Source organism: Mobula hypostoma, chromosome 9, assembly GCF_963921235.1.
Source record: "Mobula hypostoma chromosome 9, sMobHyp1.1, whole genome shotgun sequence".
In the NCBI taxonomy this organism is placed as follows: Eukaryota; Metazoa; Chordata; class Chondrichthyes; order Myliobatiformes; family Myliobatidae; genus Mobula; species Mobula hypostoma.
In genome coordinates, this window is record NC_086105.1 from 8,981,300 (window position 1) to 9,004,220 (window position 22,921).

At 38.9% G+C, this 22,921-nt stretch overlaps 1 protein-coding gene across 1 annotated transcript; it reads left to right on the plus strand.

Moving 5' to 3' along the window:
- Positions 1–3,714: 3,714 nt before the first annotated feature.
- Positions 3,715–21,267, plus strand: rab21 (RAB21, member RAS oncogene family). Its single transcript, XM_063057726.1, has 7 exons — positions 3,715–4,037; positions 10,444–10,503; positions 12,240–12,347; positions 12,714–12,777; positions 15,326–15,380; positions 15,482–15,570; positions 18,617–21,267. The coding sequence occupies exons 1-7, from the start codon at positions 3,909–3,911 to the stop codon at positions 18,748–18,750; spliced, it is 639 nt and encodes a 212-aa protein (XP_062913796.1). The 5' UTR covers positions 3,715–3,908; the 3' UTR covers positions 18,751–21,267.
- The last annotated feature ends 1,654 nt before the right edge of the window (positions 21,268–22,921 follow it).

Here is a 22,921-nt window from a genome sequence, read left to right on the forward strand (position 1 = left end):
GTTTGTTCAAGACTTTGGCTCCAATGCTGTCAGTTTTGCTGCCATCTTTTGTTTTGAAAAAGTATTATGTCTTGTTTCAGAAGTCAAGCATGAGTTTGTGATGTCACAGAAAGTCATCAGCTTTTGGTAAAATGGCTTTTAATTTTGATAACCGAAATTGATAATAGGACAGGACAGCACAGCACAGGAGCTACTAGCTTATTTTGACCTACTGTGTTTGTGTTGACTGTGATGCTAATTTAAACTGCACAGACTATAGCCTATAGATTCTCATGAGTCAATAATGTGAAACAAATTTGATCTTTGCCTTTTCTAAATGAAGGGCTATAAACTTTTAAGTTCTCATTCTTAAAAATGGGTTTAAAAGTTCTTTTGATTTTTTTTAATATCTCATTTTTGGAGTTGGAGGGCTTTTTTTTAATATATAAAACAATAATGGCAATATTTGTTTGGTGTTTACCACAACTCTCCTGCAGCACTACAAATGTTTTCCCTCAAATATTTTCCCATTTGTTTTTGAAAGATTTTGAATCACAATTTTTTTTAATGTCCATAGTTATGCATGGCTCTTATTAACTCATTTAAATCTATACTCTTTTTAACTTCGGATTTTCTATGTAGTTTAAACTCTACCAACCTTTATGGAGAGTAAATCAAGTCTCAATCTCCAAGGCGTCGACACATCTTTCATTAGAATGGAAAACAATACTCCAGCTGGCCTCTTGTAATTTTAGCCCCACCTTTGTGGTGCAATTGCTATTTTCCTAACCAAATCTGTAGTTATGTTCTATTAACAGTAAAGAGAGGAAGCTGCTAATTTTCCATTGGAAGAAGTAAATTGCAAGAGCCTTTTTGATGTGGATCTGTTTTCTCAGGGAACCAAGTAGATAGTTAGATTCTCATATGGTACAAATCTGAGTGGCAATGTAATTTGCAAAGGGTGTATTTGTGATGTAGAGACTGTAACAGAAATTCACAAGTTGACTCCTGGGATGGGAAGTTGCCCTTTAAGGAGGAGTGAAGTAGATTAGGCCACAGTTCGGTAAAAGGAGAACCATACAGATTCATCTGAGGTGACAGAGTTGATGCATGATTGATATTTGTGGCATTCCTCCATCCATTGTGGGTCACAAAATAAAGGGTTGGTTGCTCAGAACAGATTGTAAGAAATTTCTACAGCTGGAGATTACAGAATCTTAGGAATTAACTCCCAAAGAGTGCTGTGAAAAATGTTGCTGAATATTGGCAAACCAGGTCAGATTACACTGGACAACATTTTTTTTTCAAAAGTGTTGTTTCCTCAGAATTTTTTTTGTTTATCACTTGACAGTGAATACAAATATAATCTCAGATTAGTTGTATTCGTGTAGGAATTTGGAGAAACAAGAAACTAACTTTTATCGAATATAATGTGTTTAATTGCTTAATGGTGCTGCTGCTTTGCAGTGGTTCAACTAAGCTAAAAATGTTTCAGTGTCTGAGGCTTCTTGCTTAAGTGTCCAGCATTGTTGGATTCCAGGCACTCTGATACCATTTCTCCATGAATGCAATGTCCTGGTGATGTCCGAGATTCATCATGCTCGTCACTGACAGCACCAGGATTTGCAGGGATGGAGATTAAACAGGAATGCAGAATGAATCTTTGGTGACATATTACACCACGGTTTTGTATACATGAAGCATGTTGTCAACTAGCTGCCTATAGTTTGATGCTCTGTAGTTGCCAAGAAATTTTCGACAACATCCTTGAATGGCTTCCATGTGATTTTTCTCCAGTCTTGCTAGAATTGCCCGTCACTGTTGATCTGTTTGAATTGTGGACCAACAAAAATGCCTTCGTTAATCTTGGTGTCAGTTATTCTGGGAAACATCTGTCTGAATAGCTTTTCTGAAACCTGCCCTGCAAGCCTGGACGAGAAGGAAAAATGTTCAGCTTACATTGTGGATAACATTATGAATTCAAATAACAAAACAAGGTGATTTCCCAAAAAAAAGTGCTTGATAGGGAAATTTCATGGTGATTTTTCGCAATCAATAGTCCAAAGTCCTTAAGATACCCTCAAAAATATTCAGGAAGCAAAATCTTTGTTTAGTGTTATCAGTGTACGAGTCCCAGAATCCCTGAAGGTGGCAGCACAGGTAGATAAGGTAGTGAAGAAGGCTTATTGGATACTTGCTTTCCTTAGCCTGTACAACTGGAGTACAGTACTATGTATATTTCTGGTTGTTAAGGGATGGGTATGATCATACTGGAGAGGTTGCAGCAGAGATTTACTGGGCTGTGGTTTCCTTTATAGTGAGTGTTTCATTTATAAATAAACTAGATAAGCTAGGTTTGTTTATTGTTCAATAGAGGTGACCGAGAGAGACCAGAAACGTTTTTAAAAAACATATGAATGACAGTAGAAAGCAGCGGCGGTGTCTACAAGTTGAGGGCGTAGATATATATTTTGTGGGGGTCTGAGGAGGAACTTGAACGTGCTGCCTGACTGGGTGATGGAGGCAGGTACTCTCAATATCTAGTCAAGCGCTTGAATTGCCAAGGCAGTGACGATTGGGGGTAGATGGGATTTGTTTAAACGAGTAAATGGTCAAGTGCCTGTTTTTGTGCTCTATAGCCAGATGACTCAACTATTGCCGATCAAGGGTGACAGTACAGGAAAATGATGGACATGATCTTATTAAATTGTGGAGTGAGTTCAAGGTACCAAAGAGCTGTCTCTATTATTTTGATAATAGTGGTGCTGATGATAAACAAGTTTAAAAACACTGTAATGCAACGCAGTACCAGTGACCTGTCTGCAAGTTTGTATGTTCTTGCCGAGACCGCATGGGTTTCGTCCGGGTGCTCCAGTTTCCCCTCACAATCCACAGTTGGTAGGTTATTTGGTCATTGTAAATTGTCCCCTGATTAGGCGAGGGTTAAAGCGAGATTTGCTGTTCCGCGCTGTATCTTAATAAATTAAAAAAATGACAATGATTATCCTCCATTAATAATTTATACTTGTATGAATGGACAGGAGTAAGGCTTCAAAGGGAATTGAAAAATCAGAATGTGCTTCCTAGCAGGAGCCATTGCGGGTTAATCAAACCGAGTTGGAATAAAAGTTTTCTTTGGGGTCAACCTATTGCCCGTTACGCTGCTGGCGTTTACGGCAGCAATGAAGGTTTCCCCCGTCTCTGGCGGTGTTCTGAGCTTCCTTCACCCAGCAGCTCGGTTTTCACTATTGTCAGTCACGCAAGTCCCGGGTGGCGACTCAAGAATACGGTCGCACATAGATGTAGAACATTTTTGTCTTTGCCGTTTCCGTAAGTCAGGTATGTTAGTCCCGAGCTTGAGACCCTGAATCTCCCAGTCCGGCCTCTGCCCTTTCACCCGTTTGGAATGGGTGACCCTACCCAGAGCCAGGTATCTCTCCAGGTCACTGGGGTACGCAACCTCCAAACCACGACAAGGTTGTGGTCCTCTTGGAGGTTTCTTTGGGGTGGGGGGGGGGAGGAAATTAATTACTGCTAATTAGAAGATCGTGAAAATCATTTGCTTCCAGTCAAAATCAACCTAGTTTTTTTTACTGGCGTAAGTTCTAAGTCTGCAAACTGGGCTGAAGCCGCTTGTTTGTAATGTATCAGGTGCGGGGTTAAAATGCTGCACATTCCGCGGCCCCGGAGAGACCCCGCCCCTCGCCTGTCAATCAAATGACGTACACCAAAGGACTGACGCAGGAGGAAGGAGACGCCATTAGACGAGGAGGGCGGCTTGTTTACTGTTCCTGCTCGACTGGGTGAGCCGGCGGCTTTCCCCCCAGTTGGTCTGCGCTTTCATTCCCTCCCCCTACTCACCGCCACATCCCACCCTGGTCCCATGTGATTGTGTCCGAGGCTCGCTTGGATTCATTTTCCTCCCGATAATGGCGAGTGGCGGCAAAACCTACTCGTTTAAAGTTGTCCTGCTCGGGGAAGGCTGCGTGGGGAAGACATCACTGGTTCTGAGATACTGTGAGAACAAATTCAACGACAAGCACATCACTACGCTTCAGGTTCGTCCTTTGCTGTATAGTTGCTTCCCATCCCAACCCCCTTGCCAGCTTTGGATCACTGCCTGACGAAAGGGGAACTGACGATTACGGCGCCTGCCAATCGAAGGCCTTTTGCTAAATGTCGCCCAGGAAAATGATCTTCAGTTTCCTCTTCTATCCTACAGCCTGAGATAGATTTTAATGTGATAAGCATGTTAGTTGTGTGTTCGCCGCAGTTCCATTAAAATCTACCAATACTGAGAAATACCAGAGCCGGGAAACGATAACCGCTGATTTGGATTACGGTTGATGTTTTGTGAGGAAGAATCCTCCCAAGAAGCATGTTTATCCCAAATGATATGTTGTCAAACTGGACTTTGGGATAGACGTCGTAATATATTTTGGCCCTATATATTTGCCCCCAAAATTGTTCTTCCTGTATCAATTACGAATAATTGAGCGTTTATTGTAGCTGAATTTATGATTCGTTGTTTCATTGTACCTTTCAGAGAGGTTTAAAATTCAGTAAGTCACTCAAACGGAGGGACTTGCATATTTAATCCTTAGTAAATGAGGGTGAGGCGACAAGTTCCGCAGGGAAGGTTTACATTTCATTCCCCTTCGCAGAATACTGTCTCTTTTGTCATTGGTGTTAATCGCTGCTTGAAAACAGTTAAGATATTCTTGCATCATTTTAGGTGACGAAGTGTATTTCACTTGACTTTGAGTTATGTGATTTTGTAATCGTGTACTCGTTTCTGTGAATTGTTTGACACACTAACTTAAAATATATGAATAATATTAAAATATTGAGGTGGAAACTTTGCTAGGTTGTACAAATGAACCCATTGTTGTACTGGTTATTGTTCTACACTTAATATTGCAAATCATTGTTTTGAAACAATCATCTGCAAACATTGATTGTTTCAAAATAGATGCAGTCTGGAATAACTGCCAGTGCATCACAATCAGGTTTAATATCACTAGCATGTGTCATGAAATTTGTCCACTTTTGTGGTAGCACTACAAAAGAGAGAAAAAGAAAATTGTGGATTACAATAAAATATATAGTATAATAAATTTAGTGCAAAAATAATAGGAAATAAAAGAAGTAGTGAGATAGTGTTCATGTGATGAATATCCATTCAGAAATTGGATGAAAGTTAGAAAGTTCTGATAAAGGGTCTTAGCCCAAAATGTCACTGTTCACTTCCCTCCAAGGATGCTGCTGGACCTGCTAAATTGCTCCAAAATTTTGTGTGTTGCAAAAGTTAGTCGTAGAGATGTACAGCGCAAAAACAGGCCCTTTGGCCCATCTAGTCCATGCTGAAATAATTTAAGTTGCCTCCTCCCATCAACCTGCACTGGGACCGTAGCCTTCCGTCCATGTACCTATCCAAACTTAACTGATAAAATCGAGCTTGCATGCACCACTTGTGTTGGCAATTCATTCCACACTCTTACAATCCTCTTAGTGAAACTGAGTTACAAATTGAGTTTTTTAACACTCTTGGCATCAGTCAAGTTCACTTCAGACACTGCTGACATTGAATAAAATTAAAATATTAATGAGTCTTAAATGTCACTTCTAGGTTAGTATTTGTTCTTCATCCCAAATAGTCAAACATTGTAGAAAGAGAAACAGATGTTTTGTTTTGCAGCATAGATCTGACACAAGGTCTTTGACCTGAAGCATTCTCTTTCCTTGGATGCTGCTTAACCTTCTGAGTGTTTCCAGCATTTTCTGCTTTTATTTTGGATTTCCAGCATCTGTAGTTTGGTATGATTTTGATTAAGAAGCAACCATATTGAAGGGATAGGAATGTATAATAGGCCATGCTGCACAAGGATGGTGGAATTTCTTAATGAAGCAGATTAGTTTTTATAATAATCCATTCATTTTGTAGTCATTGTTATTAACACAAGGTGATGAGTTTTAATTACTCATATTTGAATCCCCAGTTGCTACAGTGGGATTCTAACTTTGTCTTGAGGTGAATGCTGATCCAATAGATTAACTGCAGTGTTATGACGTTTCCTTGTAAATTTGAAATGCATAGCCTGTTTCAGCAGCCAATATTTGGTTGATCATTCAATTGTGATACTTACTTTAGCCCATCACCCCTACTGGGGTACAGGCCGTCAACAGCAGCTTGCCAGAGTCCTCTGTCCTGGGCCAGTCTTTCATGTCGTCCCCAGGTGTGGCCCATTCAATATCCTTCCTCTCCCAGGGATGAGGTCTTTGGAGCTTCTGTTGGCATTTCTGTAGCACTCGGTTTTTATGGGATGTAGTTGCTAGCCCCATGCCCGACTCCATTACAGCTGAGCTTGGGACTATCCATGGCAGTTATTCAATTGTGATGCTAAAGCTAACAGTTTCTGTTCTCTTTTGCTGATAACTTGTACAATGATTCGTTGGCAAATTAATTTGGGTTCTGCAGGTGTAGATTATAACCTTTTAAAATACTGCATCTTAATAGTTTAGTATAGTACAAGTAAATGTACAGAAATTAAGTTGACTAAATGCCACACTTGTTTGCTAATCGTTTTTCAAAGTTTCAAAGTCAATTTATTATCAAAGTACAAACAGTTGCAAGAAGTTTGTGAACCCTTTGCAATTACCTGGTTTTCTGCATTACATATAAAATGTGGTCTGATCTTCATCTAAGTTACAATAATAGACAAATACTAGCTGCCTAAACTAATAACACACGAACAATTGTTCTTTTCATGTCTTTATTGAACGCATTGTTTAATTATCCATGGTCCAGGATGGAAAAGGTATGTGAACCTTTGTATTTAATAACTGGTACAACCTCCTTTAACAGCAACTACCTCCAGCAAAACATTTCCTCAAGCTGCTGATCAGACATGCACAATGGTGAGGAGGAATTTTAAATCATCCTCCACACAAAACTGTTTCAGTTCATCACTATTTCTGGAATATCTTGCATGAACAGCTCTCTTCAGGTCATGCCACAGCATCTCAATTGGGTTAAGGTCTGAACTCTAACTTGGCCATTCCAAAACACACACATTCTTCATTTTAAACCCTTCCGTCGTTAATTTACTCTTGTGTTTTAGATCATTGTCTTGTTGCATCATCCAATTTCTATTAAGCTTCAGGTGACAAACTGCTACCCTGACATTCTCCTGTAAAATGTCTTGATGCAATTTTGAAGTCATTGTTCCCTCAACAATTGCAAGTTGTCCAGGCCCTGAGGCAGCAAAGCAGACCCAAATCATGATGCTCCTTCCACTATGCTTCACGTTTGGGATAAGGTTTTGGTGTTGGTGTGCTGTGCCCTTTTTCCTCCAAACTTAGCTGTGTGAATTTCTGCCAAAAAGTTCGATTTTTGTTTCATCTGGCCACAGAACATTGTCCCAGAAGCGTTGTGGAACATCCAGGTGGCCTTTTACAAACTTGAGATGTGCAGCAATGTTTTTTTTGGAGAGCAGTAGTTTCCTTAATGGTATCCTTCCATGAACACCATTGTTGTTCAGTGTTTTTCTTATAGTGGACACATGAACAGACACTTTAGCAAGTTCTCGAGATTTCTGCAGGTGTTTTGCTGTTACCCCTTGGGTTCATTTTCACTCCTTCAGCATTGCACTTGTGCTCTTGGTGTGATCTTTGCAGGAAGTGTATTCCAAGGGAGAGTAGCAACGATACTGAATTTCCACCATTGTAGACAATTTCTCTTAATGTGCACTGATGAACACTCAGTTCTTTTTCAGCTTGAAGGTCTTAGAAGATCTTATTCTAAGGTCCTCTGAAAAATGTTTTGATGGAGGCATGGTGCACAAACAGATCTTTCTAGAGAAGAGCAGGCCCTGTCAGTAACCTAACTTTGTGTGTCTTTTTTATAGGGCAGAGTACCTCTATAACCCATACCTCTAATCTCGTCTCATTGATTGGAACACCTGACTCCAAATGGCTTTTGTAGGAGGTGTTACCTCAGAGGTTCACATGCTTTTTAAAACCAGGACTTTGAATGATTAAACAATGTGTTCGATAAGGACATGAAAAATACAATTGTTTGTTATTAGTTTAGGCAGATTGTGTTTGTCTATTATTGTGACAGATGAAGATCAGACCACATTTTATGAGTAATTAATATAGAAAACCAGGTAATTGCAAAGGGTTCTTCCAACTGTATATGTCACCATATACAACCCTGACATACTTTGTTTTGCGGGCGTACTCAAGTCCATAGAATAATAACCATAACAAAATCAATGAAATAACCACACCAATGTGAGTGTTCAACCAGAGTGCAAAAGACAAGAAACTGTGCAAACACAAAACTAAAGAAATAATGATAAATAAACAATAAATACGGAGAACATAAAATGAAGAGTCTTTGAAAGTAAGTTCATAGGGGCAAATGAAGTTATTTCTTTTGGTTCAAGAGCCTGATGGTTAAGGGGTAATAACGGTTCTGAGTCCTGAGGCTCCTGTACCACCTCCCTGATGGCAGCAATGAGAAGAGAGTATGACCTGGGTGCTTGGGGTCCCTGCTGATGGATGCTGCTTTCCTGTGACAGTGTTTCACATAGATGTGCTCAATGGTGGGGAGGGCTTTACCCAAGATCCATTACTTTTTGTAGGAATTTCCATTCAAGGGACTCATTGTTTTTATACCAACCTCTGATGCATTCAGTCACTATACTCTCCACTACACATCTACACAAGTTCATCAAAGTTTTAGATGTAATGTTGAATCTTTGCAAACACCTAAGGAAGTAGAGGTGCTATCATGCTTTCTTCATAATTGCACTTGTTTGCTGGATCCATGACAGGTCCTCCAAAATAACAACATTTAGAAAAGGATGGAGTAATTATTTAGCATCATTGCACGTTTACATTCAGTAGGTACAAAGAGTCTTTTGAAAATGACTCTTGTCTCAACTACATGTTTCTGAAGCCAAGAAGTTTAATTCCACCTCCAAATTGGATGATCACAAGTGTACTTTCATTTCTACTGTGCATTTTATATAGTACAATACCACAAATTACTTTATAGGATTCTGATCAGAAATATTCTGATGTTCAGTCAGTTCATCAAATTATGATCGAGGATCAAGGGTTCTTAAACGATGAGTATAGAAGGGTAGGCAAGGAGGAGTTTTCCCAGGCATGAGAAGGCATGGGTGACAGTGACAAAATGATGGAAATTGGGAATGAATGCACATTCAGAATTGGAAGAATGCACAAATTTCTGAATGCTATTTGTTTATTTTTCTTGTTTGCACATTTCTTTTCCTTTTTTCTCTCTGCAAACTGAGTGTTTGGTCTTTTGTTTTAATAGGTTCTTTTGAATTTCTTTTGTAGCTGCCTGTAAGAAGATGAATCTCAAGGTTGTGTAATGCATACATATTTAAATAATAAGTATACTTTGACTTTATTCTTAGAAGTCTGTCAAGAAACTCGTGATTGGTCTACCATGGAATAATTTAAAAACAAGGCTTGGCTGTACTGGGTACCAGTGAAGTCAGTTTACACAGCTAATAATGCATATTTTTACATCATACATTGAAGATCAGAACAAAACTAATTTATCCCAGTATTAAAATTTAAATTTTGGGCTGGGCTACGATAATCTAAATGCACAATAATGCACTTAGCATTCCTTTGTTTAGTAGCTGAGGATGTAATAGTTGTAATGGTGGAAGTATTTTGACAAGTATTCAGACCTTTGAACAGATACTGTCAGCATCCCAACTGGAGCAGTTAAAATGCCTTGAAGTGAATTGTTATTTCTCTGATAAGCTGAGTTGTTTTGTTGTCAATGTATAAACTCTCCCTATTCAATTTAATTTAGTTTGTTGTTAAAGGCTGCCCATTCATACGCATCAGATATACTCCATTTTATTAGTTAGAAAAGGTGTGCTATCATTGGAGAGGGTCCAGAGAAGGTTTACAAGAATGATTCCAGGAACAAAAAGGCTAATGTATGAGGAGCAATTGATGGCTTTGGGTCTGTACTTATGGGAATTTAGAAGAATGAGGGCCATCTCATTGAAACCAATCGAGTATTGAAAGAGTGGATGTGGAGAGTATGATTCATATAGTGATGGAGTCTAGGACCAGAGAGAACAACTTCAGAATAGAGGGAAGTCCCTCTAGAATATAGAAATTCCACATCTCTAGGGAGAGAGTGGTCAATCTATGGAATTCATTGCTACAAACAGCTGTGGAGGTAGTCATTGGGTATATTTAAAGTGGAGATTGATAGATAATTAGTAATGGTATGAAAGGTTATGGGGAGAAAATGGATTGAGAGGGATAATAAATCAGCCATGATTGTGGAACAGGTTCAGTGGGTCGAATGGCCTAGTTCTGCTTCTATGTCTTGTATCCTTTTCTTACTCTATCAGTAAAATTTCTAACTTGTAATTTCATGGGCTTTCTTCTTATTCTTAGGCATCATTCTTAACAAAAAAACTGAATATTGGAGGCAAAAGAGTAAATATTGCAATTTGGGTAAGTAGCCAACTTTCATACAAAGTGTCTGTTACCAAATTCCCTTGAAATACATTGACCTGGTGTCTGAAACTTGATGCACAATGAATTTGCTTTGTACTAAGGTATATTTAGCTACTGATTAATCAGATGTGAAGCATGGATTAATTCCACTGAAGAGTAACATAACTGCCTGTAATGAATTTTGTTTATCTTCTCTCTGGTGTCATGTTTAAATTTTATGAAGTTCCGACTGTTAATGTTCAGTGCAAATCAGAAATGTTCTATGATGCTACAATTACAGCTTAGACCCGAGAAAAGTTGCATTGTTCATTGAGGAACATTCTCTGTTTTCTAACAACAGAGTCTAATGTGTTGATTAACTGTTTTCTTCATCTAATTGTATATCCAATTTTTCTGAGCTGTTTTAGAAAACGTAATTAGATCATTAATTAGAATATGACGAGTCTATTTATGATTCCATTACGTGACTGCAACCTTAGAACCTTAATCAATTCCTGCTTTTTCTTGCCTAAAACATTTATCGCCGGGGTTCTAGAGACCTCATCTTGGTCATTCTTATTTTTGGTCGGCCATTGCTTATCCAAGAAAATTTCAGCTTTGCCCAGTGCATTTCTTTTGGTCCTTTGGCTTACATAATCTTAAGACTTTGACTTGAGAAAGTGAACTAAGAGCTCTCTCAAAAAACTATGTTGTGACATTTTTTTATCCAATAGCTCTTGTACTGTCTACACTTACCCCAGGTCATATTCTCTGCATGAACTTGTTCAGAGTTATGGAATTGTTTTTTTTAAGTTCATCAGCATCATATTTCAAGACTTAGTCGTTTCTCTACTTCCAGATTTACTAAGAATAATGTTTCCCTGGGTGTGCTCCCAACCATTACCATCTATATCCTTTGACCTTTTGCTTCATTAAATGCCTTTCTCCACTGTCCATTGGTAATAGTTCTGTTGGTTGGTTCTAATCTTTCAGTTAGAATTTTGCATCACTTCTACCACTTTTAAAGGCCTCCTTTAAAAAAAATCATTTAATATGCCACATTGCCGTCATCAGTAACACAGCTGTTTCACTGCTCCACCAGCCCTGGTTTCTGATGCTGTCTGTGCGATGTTTGCACTTTCTCCCAGTGACTGTATGAAATTTTCCTCGGTTCTCTGGTTCATTGGCATATCTGAAAGGGATGGTGTTGTTAGGTGAATTGATTGCTGTAAATTGCCCTGGTCTAGATGGGTGGTAGTGGAATTGCTGGAGAGGGCTGTTATTGGGCATGTATGAACAAAAGGGAGAGGGGAGGTCGGGTAAGGAATGGTGCTCTGGGAGCTGAAATAGACTTGATGGATGATCTCATCGGAAGTTATTGTTGTTGTTCCTTTTTGCACCTTGTGGCAAATCAGGCAGCATTTTTGCCGTTTCCATAGCATTTGCCCGTTTTTTTACGAGGCCAAGCTGCTAGCTCGATGCTCAACCCAGCACGGATGGAAAGCGTGCAGGAAGCTAGTCGGATTCAAACTCGGGATCATTTGCCTTGAAATCTGGTGTGGATGCCACTACACCACCAGCCGGCTTGTCATAGGAAAGTTGGAATATGAAAAATACCTTGACTTCATGACTTCAGCGTTCATTTTGTAATGTCCACCTTTAGAGTAACTTATGACATCTTTAACTTGTATACTAAATATTATTGCTGTGCTTTGGAATTAATATTTATTGTATAAACTTTCTTTTGAAACAAGGACACTGCAGGCCAGGAGAGGTTCCATGCTTTGGGTCCGATTTATTATAGAGATTCCAATGGAGCCATATTAGTGTACGATATCACAGATGAAGACTCATTTCAAAAGGTGATTTCTTGGCTTAAAGTTGTACAGTGGTCTATATACGAATTACTGTGAAGTGAAATGCAATAATTTTGAAGTTTTACCCATTTGAGTTTTACTGTAATGTGTTTAAGGGTTTAGGGTTCTTGAATTATCTACTCTCTACCATACTTCACTTTCCAGGATCTGAGGAGACCTCAATAATAAATGTTTGCTTTGCATACTAATTAAAAGTAACAAGTGTTTTTTCAATCTGAGATAATTTTGATTAAAACCCTTTTTTAAACTAAGATATGGGTAGAAATGTTATGTAAGAAATGCATGCTGAGCTTTTGAATAGCAATTTAAACTATATACTAATGTATACAACATTTAATACTTCGTTCTCAGGTGAAAAGTTGGGTGAAAGAATTAAGGAAAATGTTAGGAAATGACATTTCTTTATGTATTGTAGGTAAGTATGCAGTATTCATGAAGTAAATCCTTGTCATTGAAGTACTTTCATTAGGTATTCTTGAATTATTCCTGTAAATCATCAAATTTAAATACTCCTGGCTCTGCACTGATAAAGCAGGTTATTTCAAGGGTTAATCAGTGTTTGTATGTTTATAGCACAGTAAACAGATTAATTTGTTAATTCTGTTTTATTTAGTTCTTGAATCACTCCATACCCAAACCAAAAATACAGAGATGATTGGATCTTATTCTGAAGATTTATGCCAAATTTATACCTTCTGTATTTATAATTTTCCATAAAAATGGATAGTCTTTAATGGAATTATAAAATAGCCATATACCGTTAATCTTTCAGTTAATCCTTTACCTCAAAGGAGTATTTGAGGATCATATTATGGAAGTATTTAAATTAAGGAAAAAATAAAATATTTAATCCTTTGTGAAAGACTCTAAACATTAACTTTCTGTACTATCTTAACCATTAACCAGATTAAGCAGTGTGTCCTTTTTCAAAATCCCCAAGTTTATTTTAAAATTTCATGATAGCTGTAGTACTACTCCTACTACACACACATACAATGGTGTAATTTTTCCTACCTGTGTGAAATCCTCCAGGTCTACAGCTTTCCCAAGGTATTTTCACTACTCTGATTATGGGGTGTTGCACGATCCTGATTTTAATTGCCTTACCATTTGCAATTGTGTTGAGGCCCAAAGCTTTGGAATTCCTTACCTAAAGTTTTGTATGTACTTTTTAAAGACGCTTTTTAAAAACTCTACTATATTATTGTGTCATTCAGCATAAGAATATTAGTTACAAACTCCTTGAAGGTTTACTTTGAGACAGATGCTTTAAAAATATTTTTGAATTACTCAAAGACTTTTTTGCTTTAAAATATTGCATGAGAGTTGATTTCTACTATTATAAGTTCCAGGTTACATAATAAATCATGAGGTCAGTTAAATGATTATCTTCAGTAGTTAATTTCCAAAGAGAATACACATTTGTTGGATCAATGTTAAATAGTTTTAACTTTCCGTCTCCTGTATGTTGTCATATTTGAATGAAGTTAGAGTAAAAATCCTATTTCCTAATCTGTTTTAGAAATGTGACTTTTTTAAAATACATATTTCATCTCAGAAAATAAATACTGATTAGCTGCAAAGAGATGTAATTATTTAAGTTCTGAAGTAAGATTGATAGGAAAAGGTAAAATAATAAAAAAGCATCTATTTAAAGGTTGTCACTTAAAGAGTGAGGACTGTTCAGCAGAAATCCCTTCCTTTGTGACATGGAATTCTCTGTCCATGCTCTAACATTTGAAGGGAGGGGGGTGTGAAATAATTGAATCATGAGAAAATGCAATGAAGGAATCTGTTAGAAATTCTTGTTTAAAAGATTCATCGCAGCACACGTTGAAGAAATGTGAACATCAATCCGTTTTCAGTAGGATGGCTATATTGTCTGAAATACCTTGTTCATTATATTGAAGCCATTAATTACTGTTCTCTATTGTGAAGCCAGAATTATAATTGGCACAATTAATCAAAATTGATATTGTTGAACTTCCTAAATATCTATTATTATCCAAAATTTACTTTAAAGTTATTTAATTATATATGGATGCAGTGTTGTAGGTGATTGGTTAATAGTATTGTTTGCTGTTTATTTCCATTGAGGAGATTGATAGAATTATTGAATGACATAAATCCTGCATATTATTTATTTAAGAGGACTGGATTGATTTAAGATCATTAGCTATAATAATCCAGAATATTCAGTGTTTCAATGATTCCATTTAGTAGCAAAGACTGTATACAGTATACAACCTGAATTTTTTTCTCTTGGCAAACATCCACGAAAACAGAAGAGTAGCCCAAAGAGTGAATGACAGAACAATGTTAGAACGCAAAGCCCCTCTTCCCCCCCCCACACACTAGCAGCAGCTAATTTCAGCAAGAAGCATCAGCACCCACCACCCACCACGCAAGCAGTAGCAAAGCCCCCAAAGAGAGACCACGATCTGCAGTCCAACAAAAACTATTGTTCACTTGACAATTCGATACCCAAATATTAGCATAGATTGTAAAAAATATAACTTGTTAAATTTTCAATGAAACAGAAAATGCTGTAAATACTTGGCAGCATCTGTAGAGAGGGAAGCCTTAAAGATTTAGCTTGATCACACCTCAGAAATGGTGTTTTGATCTGTCTTCTGCAGCTCTAATGGAAAGTTATTTCTCTCATAACAAATGCTACTAAGCTGAGTATTTCTAGCATTTTCTTAAGGAATGCGCTGTCAGAAGTGATGGTAGAGGCAAATACAGTAGGGACACTTAAGGGTCTCTTAGGCACATGAATGGAGAGCTATGTGTGTGCAAAGGGTTAGATTTATCTTAGAAGAGGTTAAAAAGTTGTCGCAACATCGTGGGTCAAAGGGCCTGTACTGTGCTGTACAGTACTGCTACGTTCTGTTTTATTTCAGGTATTTTATAAAGTATTGTTATCTCTGTTGATTGTACTTTTATGATTCTTTTTACAACAGGTAATAAATTAGATCTTGAAAAGGATCGGCATGTATCTGTCGAAGAGGCAGAAGTGTAAGTGCATGACATTCTATTTTCATAATTACACTGATCATATTTTCAGTAATAGTTTGCAAGAATCATTGGGTGATTTCATCTCTCTTGTATTTGTACAGGTATGCAGAATCTGTTGGAGCAAAACACTTTCATACATCAGCAAAGCTGAACAAAGGAATTGAAGAACTATTTCTTGATCTTTGTAAAAGTAGGTGAAATTTTGTTTGTCATTTAATACAATTTAGTAGTTGTTAAAAGCCTTTTAAGGAGTTGTTATTCCATTTCTCTTGTGTGAGTTTTCTTTCAAATGTTAGTTTTTGTGCGTATTATTGCCAAGTACAATGGCTTTTCATTTTGTAATTTAAGTTGGCTTTGGTGCCAAGATGCCATAAAAGAACTCGCTTAAGCAGAAGGAATACTGTTTTATGAATCACCATTCCCTGCCCATAAAAGCGTTGAAGATTATTTGAACACTTGATTTCATTAGTTACAATGTGTAGGGAAGAATAGGGAGCTCCATAGGGCTTCTACTCATTCTGTGTACTGTAAGAGTATTCAAGTACAAAATCACCAAACTTGTTGGCCATTGTTTATAGCCATCTCTCAACTGCCCCCTGATATTGATGTTTGGGATTTAATCTGCCAAATGTGTTGGGTTAGGTTTGCTGCAAGAAAAGTGTCTGTCCCTGTGAATGGAGAAAAATAGTTATGAGGTGTCTTGGTGAGATTTAGTTGATTTATAGTTCTTGTGTTAATGTTTTTGTTTTAAATTGTAACCTTTAACATTGCTTTAATTCTTGAATCTTTTGAAATGTTAAACATTCCAAAATATTGTCAAACAAAATCTGCCAGATATTTTGTGGGCATGTCTTATTTATTCTTCCATGATATTCCTCAGCACCCCCCCCCCATTTCCCTATTTCCCTGAAGTACCCATTTGTTTGACAAGGCCCTGCAACTGAATAGCAGCTTGCCAGTTAGACTCAGAACGGTTAGGGAGAACAAGTTTTCAAGTCACAGCTTGTTGGCAAGTTGTGATAAGTTTTAAATGTTTGTAATCCATTAAAACGTCTGATGCGTGATTTCAGAGTTTAAGCGCCTTAATTCAGTTTGCTTTTAGACTGTGACTTCCACCTTATTTGTTCTTCATGTTCGTCTACTTCCCTTCTGGAAGCCAGTGTTCCGCCACCTTAGAGCATTTGAAATGGTAAATATGCAAAAATAGAAATTTCTAACTCCAGGACACTGGAATCTGAAGCAAAAAACTGGAAGAACTCAGCTGTGAGTAGGCCTTGTCCAGGCAAGACCCATTGAGATCCAGCAGCTCTGAACAGGCCTTGTCCAGGCAAGACCTGTTGAGATCCAGCAGCTGTGAGTAGGCCTTGTCCAGGCAAGACCTATTGAGATCCAGCAGCTGTGAGTAGGCCTTGTCCAGGCAAGACCCTTTGAGATCCAGCAGCTCTGAACAGGCCTTGTCCAGGCAAGACCCATTGAGATCCTCAGGCAGCTGTGAGCAGGCCTTGTCCAGGCAAGACCCATTGAGATCCAGCAGCTGTGTGTAGGCCTTGTCCAGGCAAGACCCTTTGAGATCCAGCAGCTGTGAGCAGGCCTTGTCCAGGCAAAACCCATTGAGATCCAGCAGCTGTGTGTAGGCCTTGTCCAGGCAAGACCCTTTGAGATCCAGCAGCTGTGAACAGGCCTTGTCCAGGCAAGACCCTTTGAGATCCAGCAGCTGTGAGCAGGCCTTGTCCAGGCAAAACCCATTGAGATCCAGCAGCTGTGTGTAGGCCTTGTCCAGGCAAAACCCATTGAGATCCTCAGGCAGCTGTGAGTAGGCCTTGTCCAGGCAAGACCCTTTGAGATCCAGCAGCTGTGAACAGGCCTTGTCCAGGCAAGACCCTTTGAGATCCAGCAGCTGTGAGCAGGCCTTGTCCAGGCAAAACCCATTGAGATCCAGCAGCTGTGTGTAGGCCTTGTCCAGGCAAAACCCATTGAGATCCTCAGGCAGCTGTGAGTAGGCCTTGTCCAGGCAAGACCCTTTGAGATCCAGCAGCTGTGAGTAGGCCTTGTCCAGGCAAGACCCATTGAGATCTAACAGCTCTGAACAGGCCTTGTCCAGGCAAGACCCTTTGAGATCCAGCAGCTGTGAGTAGGCCTTGTCCAGGCAAAACCCATTGAGATCCAGCAGCTGTGTGTAGGCCTTGTCCAGGCAAGACCCATTGAGATCCAGCAGCTGTGAACAGGCCTTGTACAGGCAAGACCCATTGAGATCCAGCAGCTGTGAACAGGCCTTGTCCAGGCAAGACCCATTGAGATCCAGCAGCTGTGATTAGGCCTTGTCCAAGCAAGACCCATTGAGATCCAGCAGCTGTGAGTAGGCCTTGTCCAGGCAAAACCCATTGAGATCCAGCAGCTGTGAACAGGCCTTGTCCAGGCAAGACCCTTTGAGATCCAGCAGCTGTGAACAGGCCTTGTCCAGGCAAGACCCATTGAGATCCAGCAGCTGTGTGTAGGCCTTGTCCAGGCAAGACCCATTGAGATCCAGCAGCTGTGAACAGGCCTTGTACAGGCAAGACCCATTGAGATCCAGCAGCTGTGAACAGGCCTTGTCCAGGCAAGACCCATTGAGATCCAGCAGCTGTGATTAGGCCTTGTCCAAGCAAGACCCATTGAGATCCAGCAGCTGTGAGTAGGCCTTGTCCAGGCAAAACCCATTGAGATCCAGCAGCTGTGAACAGGCCTTGTCCAGGCAAGACCCTTTGAGATCCAGCAGCTGTGAACAGGCCTTGTCCAGGCAAGACCCATTGAGATCCAGCAGCTGTGAGTAGGCCTTGTCCAAGCAAGACCCATTGAGATCCAGCAGCTGTGAGTAGGCCTTGTCCAGGCAAGACCCATTGAGATCCAGCAGCTGTGAGTAGGCCTTGTCCAGGCAAAACCCTTTGAGATCCTGCAGCTTGTTCTTTACTCCAGTTTGCTAACATTATTCTCTTTAAGATTATGCTATGATTATTGATTTTTCTTCATCAAAATCTCACATTTTAAAAGTCTTAAGTGATGCTGTTCATGGTACTCATCAAAGCCTAGTCTTTCCCCTTAATAAAGATAGCGTAGGTCAGGTAGTATTATCATAATGAATTGTTTTCACATCTCCCCCCTTTATATTTGCATCTGTCAAGCTATCAAAATTAGAAGCCTGATCCATGTATCGCTGTTGCTGTACTAAAATGATCTCTATTCTTTTGTTCCATATTCAGGAATGATAGAAACAGCTCAAGCAGATGAAAGGGCAAGAGGAAATGGCAATGGTCAATCTGCAGGCACACGGCGGGGTGTACAGATAGTTGATGATGAGCCCCAACAACAGAGTAGTGGAGGTTGTTGCTCTTAACTGACTAAAACTTTGTTTTTGAAATGAAGACTGTAATGTACCACTTCACATTTATCAGCAGAATGTTAAATGTTTTAAAATAACTCTTCTTTAAAAGGACTAAGTGCTAAACAAGTGGAATGTACTGGAAGGTTTGGTTTTGCCTGTTTTACACTTGTCTGGACAGAAAAGATCAATGGCCTTTGTCATGAATCTTATTTCAAATTGTCCTTTTTAATGAAAAGCTGTATGATTTGCATGAAGCATCATAGTTACGTAGAAGTTCCAATTATATTGTCCCTTTAAAATCAAATCTTTATTATTTAATAACTTATGTGTTGAACAATATACGTTTGGCTATTTTGAACACCTAATGTGCAGATTCAGTCAGATTTATAGTTTGAGTATAGGGTATTGCACAGCATCCTTCCCATTATGTGTTAATTCTTTTTCTTAATATGGTGAAAATATGCATAGAATATTTTGTATTGAATATTTTATCCAGTATTCAAAATCTGTATATGTCAAAGTTTGTTTTTTCAAAATCCTGGATGGGAAGGAGTGAAATACACTTAAGTAATGGTTTTGATTCTATTTATGTGGCACATCTTGGATTTTAAGTTTTTGCGGAACCAGTTGATGGAAACGTGCTTTATTAGTTCAGAGAGGAAAACCTTAGCAACTGGGACCTGAGGGAGGAAGGCAAGCAACACATTAAGGGAGTGCTAAATAACTAGCAATGGCCGTTATGAGAAAGAATAGTAAAATTGAATGGATGGACCGCAGCTTGTTTCTCAATTTGAGCAAGAAATGGAAAATATTGAATTCAGGGACTGAAATAACTAACTGTTACTTTTTTAGTTTGGAAGTTTACATTGAATTTTAGAGAGATTGATTGACATCGGGAATTCAGGTATGTCCAGCTTGATCTAAATAAAAACAGTAAAACTATCACCAGATCAAAGATCTCATTATCTCTTAAAAAATATTCTCAGCTGTTCACTGATTAACAGCTGCCAGAAATGTGGCCCAGTGTTTCCTTAGTTTGCCTGCATCTTCTGCATCTCTTCTCCACGCGGGGCCTTGCAAAAGTCATAGCGCTCTTCACAGGATAGATGTTGATCTGAGTGAGACTGAGGTGATGTAATCCGATTGTTTCAACCATGTATATCCTTTAATCCAACTATAGGATTGGAGATTATTCTTGTAATAAATCGCTTCAATCCCCTGGTGACACTGCCACGACCACACTTCGAAATATCTACATCGTGCCAGTTGCTTGGTGAAATTTTAATTTCCCTTCTGCTAAAAAAAAATCTGATAGAATTACAATAATCTATGGCTTTAAGACATTTAAGATTCCTAAACTTATATAAAATTGTGCCTGCATCAGTCCCAGGAAATTGAAACTCAGACCCAATAATTCATCAACTGCTTTTAAAAGCCCATATGTTTCTTAATAGAATGGGATCTGAGTTTCCAACTTGGGCATGGAAGTTATCATGTAGTTAAATTTGTGCTTATGCCTATAATGATGCAGTTAATGTTTTGACAAGATTAGTTTGTAGGTGGTGTGCAAGGCAGTAAATTCATATATTCATACCTCTTCAAAGGTATTGCAGATATGGTCATTCATGAAGCTATAATCACAAAATCATGACATTTTAGTTATGGGATTTGGGGAGAGGGGCTTGTAATAGTAATCCAGTAATCATTCAGTGACATCCAGATAGTGGCTGCACTGCTCCTTCCCGGAAGTTGCTGAAAAGAAATGTACATTAGGTATGTGTGCCATTAGTTTTGCTGTTAATTTTGATGGAAGAATATGGACATTCATTTTTGTCAAAGTATACACAGCTACTGTAATAAATTTGATATAGTACATAAAATTGTTCTTGGAGCAGACCAGGAAGTGCATTTAATTTTGTTCACCATCTGAACAGCAGTTTCAGCCCCTATTGATTTTTTGTTGTCAAATTAGGCTTTGAAAATAACCACAATTTGAAGACTATGTTAATTGTTTCATGTGTGCAGTATCTGTGGAGAAAAACCTTAATTGTATTATTTGAATATAGGTTTAAAGTGTACATGCAAATTTTCTTATTTGTAAATCTAAAGCAATGTAATAAATGCACTAATGAATCATCTTATAAAATACTGCTCTGTTTTCATAAGTTTTCAAGTTAAGAAAATAGTGATGTGACTGAGCAGAAATAGAATGTAGCATACCTAAAATGGGTAAAAAGTTAGTTTTAACTGATCCAATCTAACTTTAAACCAATTATTATGATCTTCAGAATCGGGTTTATTATCACTGGTATCCTTTGTGAAATTTGTTGTTTTGCAGCAGCAGTTCAGTGCAAAGTACAAAAAACTATTATAAGTTACAGATATTAGGAACTGGTTCGAGGTAATGTTCGTGGATCTGGTGGAGGGGAAGCTGTTGCCGAAATATTGAGTGTTGGTTTTCACACTTCTGTACTCCTCTGAATTGTGTATTACATTTTGGGGCAGATGCAAATAAAGACTGAAAATCTTCTTTCTCAGTGGATGAGTTTTACAAACAATTCTGACAAAGGTCAGAATCAGGTTTATTATCACCAGCATGTGTCGTAAAATTTGTTGACTTTGCAGCAGCAGTTCAATGCAGTACATAATATAGAAGAAAATTAAATAGATTACAGTATATGTATATTGAATTAATTAAAAATCGTGCAAAAACAAATAATATGTATTTAAAAAGTGAGGTAGTGTTCACAGGTTCAATGTCCATTTAGGAATCGGATGGCAGAGGGGAAGAAGCTGTTCCTGAATCACTGAGTGTGTGCCTTCAGGCTTCTGTAGCTCCTACCTGATGGTAAAAATGAGAAAAGGGCATGCCCTGGGATTTAGGGTTCCTTAATAAGGGACGCTATTTTTTCTGAGACACTGCCCCTTGAATATGTCCTGGTTACTTTGTGGGCTAGTACCCAATATGGAGCTGACTTTTTTTTTGACCACCTTCAGCTTCCTTCAATCCTGTATAATAGCCCCCCACCCCCACCCCCGCCATGCCAGACAGTGATACAGCCTGTCAAAGTGCTCTCCATAGTACATGTATAGATGTTTTTGAGTGCTTTTTGTTGACATACCAAATTTCTTCAAGCTCCTAATGAAGTACAGTATAGTCGCTGTCTTGCCGCCTTTATAACTGCATCGCTATTTTGGGACCAGGTTAGATCCTCAGAGATCTTGACACCTGGGAACTTGAAACTGCTCACTCTCTCCATTTCTGATCCCCCTATGAGGGTTGGTATGTGTTCCTTCGTCTTACCCTTCCTGAAGTCCACAATCAGCTCTTTGGTCTTACTGACATTGAGTACAAGGTGTTGATCATCAGGGAGGGGGATATATTATCACCAATCCGCACTGATTGTGGACTTCCAGTTTGGAAGTCAAGGATCCAACGGCAGAGTGAAGTACCTGAGGCCCAGGTTCTGTGGTTTGTGGGAATGATGATGTTAAATGCTGAGCTATAGTCAATGAACAGCATCTTGACATCAGTGTTAGTATTGACCAGGTGGTCTAAGGCCGTGTGAAGAGCCATTGATGTTGCAACTGGCATTGACTTATTGTGGCAATAGGTAAATAGCAGTGAGTCCAGGTCTTTGCTGAGGCAGGAGTTCAGTCTAGTCATGACCAACCTGTCAAAGCATTTCATCACTGTTGATATGATTGCTACTGAGCGATAGTCATTAAGGCAGCTCACATTTTTCTTCTTAGGCACTGTTGCCTTTTTGAAGCAAGGTGGAACTTCTGCTCGTAGCAGTGAGAGGTTGAAAATGTCTTTGAATACTCCCACCAGTTGGTTGGCACAAGTTTTCAGAGCCTTACCAGGTACTCCATCAGGGCCTTCCGCCTTGCGAGGGTTCACTCTCTTTAAAGAAAGCCTCGAAGACACAGATCACAGACACAGATTGGTTTGGGAATGTACAAGTCACACAGTCATCCACACAGGTTTTTAATGAAGTTGGTGAAAACTGCAGCATATTCATCCAGATTCGAAGATGAATCCTTGAATACGGTCCAGACCACCAATTCAAAGCAGTCCTGTAGGTGCTCCTGTGCTTACCTTTTCCATACCTTCTTGGTCCTCACTACTGGTGCTGCAGTTTTCAGTCTCTGCCTGTACTCAGTGAGTAGAAGTGCAGCC

Coding starts and splice junctions, on each gene's coding strand:
- rab21 (XM_063057726.1), top strand. CDS start 3,909: ATGGCGAGTGGCGGCAAAACCTACTCGTTTAAAGTTGTCCTGCTCGGG. Junction 12,778..15,325: donor CATTTCTTTATGTATTGTAG/GTAAGTATGCAG, acceptor TTTTTACAACAG/GTAATAAATTAGATCTTGAA. Junction 15,381..15,481: donor TCTGTCGAAGAGGCAGAAGT/GTAAGTGCATGA, acceptor GTATTTGTACAG/GTATGCAGAATCTGTTGGAG.